The 8,805-nt window shown below is 34.5% G+C and overlaps 1 protein-coding gene across 1 annotated transcript in view; it reads right to left on the reverse strand.

The window, feature by feature from the left end:
* Nucleotides 1-2,023: 2,023 nt before the first annotated feature.
* LOC118039682 (starch synthase 3, chloroplastic/amyloplastic-like) overlaps nt 2,024-8,805 on the reverse strand; it is a 10,827-nt gene continuing 4,045 nt past the window's right edge. The window contains exons 3-6 of the mRNA XM_073412220.1: nt 2,969-3,125; nt 2,572-2,640; nt 2,280-2,455; nt 2,024-2,044 (exon numbers count right to left, since the gene is read on the reverse strand). Coding sequence (XP_073268321.1) covers nt 2,024-2,044; nt 2,280-2,455; nt 2,572-2,640; nt 2,969-3,125 — 423 coding nt within the window. The remainder of the gene's footprint in view (nt 2,045-2,279; nt 2,456-2,571; nt 2,641-2,968; nt 3,126-8,805) is intronic.

Raw genomic sequence — 8,805 nt, forward strand, 5'->3', positions numbered from 1 at the left:
TAAGCTGAATTTTGAATTTGAGTTTGATGGGCCAAGAATATAAGTCTTACAAAAGGCTAAAGCTAATATAGAAAATTTCCTTTTTGAATAAAGGACAATAACAAATGATGTTAGACAAACATTGAAAATATGGAATTTAGTGCTTGCTTGATATTACAGTAGCTTCTACTTTTTAAATTAATATTTTAGGTGTTTTTTCAATGATTTTGATGTGTTAATATAAAAAAAATATAAAATTTTCAAAAAAAATATTTTAACATAGTTTCAATTAAAAAATATATCATACACCACATTATTAAACTAAACATGCATCTAAAAAATAACATCAAGTGTTGTTTTGGACAACAATACAAAAAGCAAATGATAAGACTCTTGAGTACCTTATCAACAATGTTTTAACTAGAGTATCCTAGATGGAATCATTTATACTTTCTATCTCCTTGGCCAACTTGAATTTCTCATCATTTTTATGTCAACATAAAAAATCAATTATTATTTTTATTTAAAAAAAGAGTTTTTGCATGTATATTTTCAAGTGCTAACACTTGATGATTAAAGTGAGATGATTATTAATCAGGGCATAACATGCTTGACTTAATTATTGGGATTGAGAGCTGAATACATAATTACGTGGGATCCAAGTATGAGACTTGAATGGACAAAAATCAACTTATCAAAAGCTTGTCTACGAATCATTAAATAAAGAAACCATTTCCTACCATCCGAAAGGGATCCAGCCACTTGATTAACAAATCTTGATGATAAGATAAGCAAGGCAGACATTAATTCCCTTTCCTTTCATGCTTTCCCCCCCCTTCCATGGGATTATAATTAGTGGGTTTTTAAAATCATGATGATAAATGAGAGAGGGTTAACTCAATGATCATGTTATGCTTTTGACATGGCCTTGATATATAGTTTTACAGACAGGCAAAAAAAAAAAAAAAACAATTTGATCTAATCAACTTAAATTGCGAACCGATGAAAACCAAATTCAACTTTTTAATTTTTTTTTTTAAAAAACAACGTTGATGATTTTCTGAATCCATGCAATTCAACCCAAAACCTACATCACTAGTTAGATCAGGTTCCCCCAACAAGTCATTTAATTTCAACATGATGATCTACCTTTGATCTTGATGCATATGGACATTGAAAATGGATCCAAAATACAACAATTTTGTAAGTCTTAAACGAAACTTGCACCCCAAAACACCCCCCCGGCCCACAGTCAAGTCACAGAACTAGCATCCCGACCAGTTTGTGGTCGCTTCAATGCCAGCCAAAAAGGATGCATCTTTGATGGCTAGCTATTATGGCAAACTTGGTGGTTAACATATATGGCAAGCTCTCTTGCTAACTGGGCTCTTTAAATAATTTTTTATACTAAAATACATGTTAATAATATTTTTTTTATTTTTTTTTAAAATTATTTTTAACATCAGCACATCAAAACATATAAATCATATTAAATTTTAACAAAAATAAAAATAAAAATAAAAATTTAAAAACATAGTTTCAACCACGTTCTATTTGGTTCCTTCACCTTCGGTAGGGTATATGATGTTTCGATCAGTTGCCTCAAGTTGTCAACAGTGACATTTAATCTCTCCACAATTACACGGGAGTGGCAGCATAAACGCAACATGAAGACATGAACTTTCCTAGAACAAATGCTGAGCAGGTAGTTTTCATGTGAAAGAGATGCATTGGCCGTGTTTGGGCTCCATGGCTCTTAATTTCAAACCTTTAAGAGCAAAACTTTCTTTCCCATAAATGATATTATATGACTTGTATGATGTGTCAATTGGATTGTAATTAAATGCAGAAAGAAGATGCATCTCATGTCAGGAATTCAAACCCGCGTGACAATGGACAGATAGATTACGGTTGTTGGTGAAGGACCACCACCGTTGTGCAGACTTCAACCAAATAAGGGTTAAGTTAAATTGTAGTATAACCTATGGTTTTGTGTCACTCAAAAATGGACGATCCATTTCAAGCTCTAAAACTGAAAGAGATTTTATATGCACGAGTATGCAAGCTACAACAGGATAGGGAGATTAATGTCATCAAAACATTGTACAGTGTCCCAGTCAAAACTCAGATCATTTCTTCTTCACATGTTCAAGAATAAATATGAAGTTACAAAACAAAAATATGATGGCAAAAGAAGTTTTCTGTGATGAGGAAATTTATTGAAAAAAATCCGAGAGAGTTGATAATTGGTTTGCATGTGTACTCCAGGAACTAATCGGTAGTAGCAGATGTAAAATTACCCTTGCAATTGGGGCTATTTCAAAAGCAATATGCACAATGTGCATTGAAGGTTCTTTCGCAATTCCTCCAGACACTGGTATGTGATAATCCATGCCTTCTCTATTGTAAAAAACCTCACCATCTTCCTTCTCGGAGAATACAAAATCCATCATGTATGCATCCAGTGGAACCTTGACTGCAAAAACACACAAAATTAAACCTTTCTTTTCCTGAACAAACCCACGACATCATTTGTAAATTACGTTGTTTCTCTTAGTCAGCAGGAAACAAAAGCAAGTGATATGTACTGACATGATATGCCATCACACTCTACACCTTTAAACTTGAACTCAATGGATGTCATCTGTGAGTTGTATGATGCTGCTCACAATTTCCATGACAAGAAAAACAAGAAAAATCCAGAGTGAGGCATGAACAAAAAAGATGATTCAAAAACAAAAATATGAATGCTATAATAACACATAAACTGATGATAAGCCACCATTTTAAGTGGAATAAAATTACTAAGTATATTAAGAATACAAAGAACTTGCTTGCACAAAAGACAGAATAGAAGCTAGAACTAAGAGCTTACCAGTGGCATTAACATGAGAGCCATTACCTGCAGGCAACATGTTCTGAGGTGGCAATGGACCCTTGCGGTGGGTCCAATGGTTGAATGAACATCTGAACTAAACTTCGGGGTTACCATTCAGAACGGTGTTAGCAGGATTATAGAAAACTGTCACGGTACTTCCAGCCTGAACATCTAGAGGCTCAGCATAAACTATATGCTTTTGTGACAGCAAAAACCTTTTCAAAGTTCTTTCCTCTGTTCCAGCTTTCATACGTGCTGTTTTCTCAGCCTGAGACAAGAGAAAGCATAGAGGCAGTAGGATTTAGTAGTCTTGAAATTCAGAAAATTACACTAAGACGATCAAGTTTTCATAAATTAAACAAAAAATAAATCTAAAGGAGGATGCATCAAAGACACCCCCTTTTCCTAAAAGGTACCAAAACAGATTGAAATTTCATTATAAATGATTAGTACTTAAAAGTGCATGTTTATCAAGGTTTTATATCATCATTTTGCACTTGAAGTATCAATAACTCCTTAACTAAAGCATGTTTTATAATAACAAGTTTGATATTATAAGATACCTTAATTTATGGTAAATTCTCATTTTAAATGCAGGACTATCACATAAATAAAAGGATTGATTGATGAGTTTAAGCATTGAAAGTTAAAGGACAAAGAGATGGCCAAACTTAGAAAAGAGATGTCGGTGCAGTCCAAACCGGAACATTGCTCGGTAATTGGATCATATCTGGAGCTCTAGATTTCGGATTTAGGTCCACTTTATATGGATGGAAAGGTAAGACAAAAGCCTACAACTTTCATGAGGAGCCCAAGATTTGAAAAGGTCGTTTTGAAGTCCAAATTGAAGGAACAACGAAGAAGTCCGAAGCTGTCCTGCAGCCCAAACACTATTTAGTGTTCAGCCCATATCTTGAGTTCTAGAAGTCCAAATGACCTCATCTTTTTTTTGTTGGAAAGCTGAGACAATTTCCTAGAACATTCTTGAGGATTCTGGGCAAATTATGATGTTAGCAATGACGTCTTGATCAGACAAGAAGATAAGGATTGTTATCTAGTCAAGATGTGGCCACCCACTCATCAATTAGTCAACAAATCAATAGTTCCAAATTTTGGCCTATAAAAGGAGGCACTTACCATGTATTGAGGCATCTTGGTTTCCAGATCAAGATCATGCTCTTGTTTTCTCTCTTTGTATTGCTTATGTTTTTCTTTCATTAATATCAAGTTTATGCACTTCATTTCCTTTCGTTTACTTAGTTAACTTCTTTCTCATTTATGTTCTTACCTTGTTCATTTATGTTTCTTTCTTTCATTATGTTTAGCTAAGTTAATTATGTCAAGGTGAAAAGGGTACACTAATGGTGTAAGAATAAGTATAATATAAACTTAACATGGACCTTAACGTTGGATACTAACATGTTTTATATTTGTTATCTTGTTCACTTTTAATACTTTGCTTGTTAAATGGTTAATCTAGATTTATGTTGTATAACACTTGGTACAACAAATACTTGGTACTTTCATAGCCCATACTGTATGGTATAACCGACACCTGAGTTATGAAAGGGACTTGATTTGTTGTTAACATAAGTTATAATCATGAATGTCTGCCAACATTTACAAGTATTAGCTTTATTCGAATAAGATAACTAATGTAATCATGTTAACAATTTATAATCTGATGGGAACCTCCTTTATGTGTGATTTCCAATTGAGTAATAAGAGTTTATATTATACTTGTTTGAAGTACCGTTAGTGGATCCTCTAACCTTGACATTCGTTTTTATCATTGGTTAATCCTTACATTAATCTTCCAACTCAAAGTTCTCATTAATTTCTTCATCTTCTTTTATTACTACTACTACTACTACTATTGTTATTATTATTATTGTTATTGTTGTTATTTACATTCTGTAATATATCCCTTTGATCTTTTCATAAACTCAGTATATAGGCTGGAAACCTGTGACCCGGTCTTTTGGATCATTCTCAGGTGTAACAACGCCACGTACTGAGTATTGTAATTACTATTGTTATTATTGTTGTTGTTGTTGTTGTTGTTGTTTTGTTATTTATAATTTATACAATTAACCTCTCTGTGGTTCGACCCCGGTCTTGCCGGGTTATTTATTACTTCGACACTCCTGCACTTGGGAAAAGACATCAAGCTTTTGGTCGTGTCAAGTTTTTGGTGCCGTTGCCGGGGAGGTAAATTCTTGTATAAATTATAATATTTATTTTATTTTCTCTTTTCACTTTTCATTTTATCCAACTTTTGTTCTCTTTGTTTTGTTTTGTTTCTTTTTCTTCTATTTTCTTTTCTTCTTTTTCTTCTCTTTTTACACGTGCATGCGAGTTTGGTCACGTACATTAAGTGGTCGACTTTGTAGGGTATCCTCATCATTTTCAGAAAATATGGCCGAAGAAGATAATCAATCGCTTCATAATGAGAATAATGAGAATAACCGTATGAGAACACTTAGAGACCACATGAATCCCACAAGAACAAGTGCACCCTCATGCATAGTTTTTCCCTCCTGACGCATCTCATTTTTAATTTTAAGCCAGGCATTATTCAACTTTTACCATCTTTTCATGGCTTAGACTTAGAAAATCCATACTTGCATTTAAGGGAATTTGAGGAGGTCTGTAATACATATAATGACTCAAATTGTAGCATGAACACCATTCGATTAAAGCTTTTTCCTTTTTCATTAAAAGATAAAGCTAAAACATGGCTACAAAATTTGAGACCGGGATCCATTCGTGCTTGGGATGAAATGCAAACAACAATTTTTAAAGAAGTTTTTTCCATCTCACAGAACAAACTCTTTCAAAAGACAAATCATCACTTTCACTCAAAAACCAGGAGAAACATTTTACCAATGTTGGGATAGGTATCGAGATTTACTTAATACTTGCCCACATCATGGTTTTGAAACATGGAGATTGGTTTCACATTTTTATGAAGGTTTAACACCTAGAGATAGGCAAATGGTTGAATTGATGTGCAATGGAACTTTCGAAGATAAAGACCCTAATGAAGCAATGGAGTACCTAGACTTGCTAGCCGAAAATGCTCAAAATTGGGACACCACAGGTACTTATGAGGCACCAAGTAAAACTCAACCTCATACATCTAGTGGGGGTATGCACAACCTTAGGGAAGATCATGACCTCCAAGCCAAGTTTGCATCTTTAGCTAGAAAAGTCGAGGCACTAGAATTAAAAAAGAGTGGTCAATTAAAATCTGTTGAAGACATTGTGTGTCAAATCTGTGAAACAAATGAGCATGCAACCAATGATTGTCCAACTTTGCCTTCTTTCAAGGAATGCCTCCATGAACAAGCCCATGCTTTAAACAGTTTCCAAAGACCCAACCATAACCCATACTCACAAACATATAACCCTGGTTGGAGAAATCACCCAAATTTTAGTTGGAAGAGTGATAGCAACAATGCACAAACTTCACATCCACCGTTTCAAGCACACCATAATTTCCAAAATTCTCATGGATATGCACCTCCTTATGCTCCACCTCCTAGAAGAAATTTTGAGGAATCATTGCATGCATTCATTGAAAAGCAGGAGACAATCAACACTCAACTTGCTCAAAGCATGACTGATTTTAAAGATGCTCTTGCAAAATTAACATCTGCTCTCAGTTTCCAAGAGAAAGGTAAGTTTCCTTCTCAACCACAGCAAAAATCCAAAGGGGCAATACAATGCAAATGCAAGTAGTTCTGGAAGCCAACACATGGATCAAGTCAAATCAGTCATCACTCTTCGTAGTGGTAAGGTTATTGAAAAACCTATTCTTGAACCTTGTGAGAAAGATGATGAGTCTATCTCTGAGGTAAGGAAGGGGTTGAACCTGAACATTGCAAAGAAAAGGCTGATTCCCCGCCAGCACTTCCATTTCCTCATGCCATGATCAAACAAAGGAAAGTTAGTCACAACTCTGAAATCTTTGAAATTTTCAAACAGGTAAGGATCAATATACCTTTGTTGGATGCTATTAAACAGATTCCTTCCTATGCTAAATTTTTTGAAAGATCTGTGCACTGTGAAGAGAAAACTGAATGTGAAAAAGAAAGCCTTTTTAGCCGAACAAGTAAGTGCCATTCTTCAAAACAATAATGCTTTGAAATATAAAGACCCTGGTTGTCCTACAATTTCTTGCTTTATTGGAGAACACAAAATTGAAAGAGCCTTACTTGATCTTGGAGCTAGTGTGAATTTACTTCCATATTCAGTCTTTCAAAGTCTCAATCTAGGTGAGTTAAAACCAACCTCTATAACTCTTTTACTTGCTGATAGATCTGTAAAAGTGCCTAGAGGAATAGTTGAAGATGTGTTAGTACAAGTCGATAAATTCATTTACCCTGTAGATTTTGTTGTCTTGGATACAACACAACCTGTTGAAGCATGTAATTCAATTCCTGTCATTTTTAGGACGTCCATTTCTTGCCACTTCTAATGCATTGATTAATTGTAGGAATGGACTGATGAAGCTATCATTTGGAAACATGACATTGGAGATGAATATTTTCAACATTTACAAGCAACCTGAAGATGATAATGATTTACAGGAAGTGGACTTTATTGAAAATTAGTTCATGATCAATTTCAAACCACTTCCAGTGAAACTGAGATTGATGAATCTGATGATTTGCAAATGGTCTACTTTCAGGAATCAAAGGCATGCAATTGGAGACCACAAATTGAAGAATTGCCACCACGATCAATTGAGCCCATACCTTCAAGTGTTCAACCACCAAAACCTGAATTGAAGCCGTTACCATTTAATCTCAAATACTCATTTTTGGGAGAAAATGAAACTTTTCCGGTAATAATCTCTTCCAAACTTAATGCACATCAAGAAGGTAAGTTATTACAGACTCTGAAAATGCACAAAAAATGCATTAGGATGGACCATAGCTGACATAAAAGGAATTAGCCCTTTGATTTGCACACACAGGATTTATTTGGAGGAAAATGCTAAACCCTCTAGAGAAATGCAACGAAGGCTTAATCCTAATATGAAAGAAGTAGTGAAAAATGAAGTCATTAAGCTTCTAGATAATGGAATCATTTATCCTATTTCTGATAGCAAATGGGTAAGTCCTACCCAAGTTGTACCCAAAAAGTCTGGAGTCACTGTGATAACAAATGAGAAAAATGAGTTAATTCCAACTAGGACTGTTACGGGTTGGCGCATGTGCATTGACTATAGGAAACTTAATTCAATGACTAGAAAAGATCATTTCCCTTTACCTTTCATGGACCAAATCCTAGAAAGAGTTGCAGGTCATGAATTTTATTGTTTCCTAGATGGTTATTCAGGTTACAATCAAATTGAAATTGCATTGGAAGATCAAGAGAAGACTACTTTCACATGTCCATTTGGTACTTTTGCATATCGAAGGATGCCTTTTGGATTATGTAATGCACCAGCCACGTTTCAAAGATGCATGCTTAGCATATTCAGTGATATGGTTGAACGTTTTCTTGAAATTTTTATGGATGATTTTTCTGTTTTTGGTGATTCATTTGATGATTGTTTGACTAACTTAGAAAAGGTTTTGAGCAGGTGTGAAGAGAAAGAATCTTGTACTGAATTGGGAAAAATGTCACTTTATGGTAACAAACGGCATCGTACTTGGTCACATTGTTTCATCGAAAGGAATTGAGGTTGACAAATCTAAAATTGAGTTAATTGCCAACTTACCAACACCAAAATCTGTTAAAGATGTTAGATCATTCTTAGGACATGCTGGTTTTTACAGAAGGTTCATCAAAGATTTTAGTGTAATATCTAAGCCCTTGAGTAACCTTCTAACAAAGGATAATATTTTTGAATGGACTGAAACATTGTGAGGAAGCCTTTGTTAAACTTAAAAACTTGCTTACTTCTGCTCCTGTCATTCAACCTCCTGATTGGT

The sequence above is a fragment of the Populus alba genome, chromosome 11 (genome assembly GCF_005239225.2).
Source record: "Populus alba chromosome 11, ASM523922v2, whole genome shotgun sequence".
Taxonomy (NCBI): Eukaryota; Viridiplantae; Streptophyta; class Magnoliopsida; order Malpighiales; family Salicaceae; genus Populus; species Populus alba.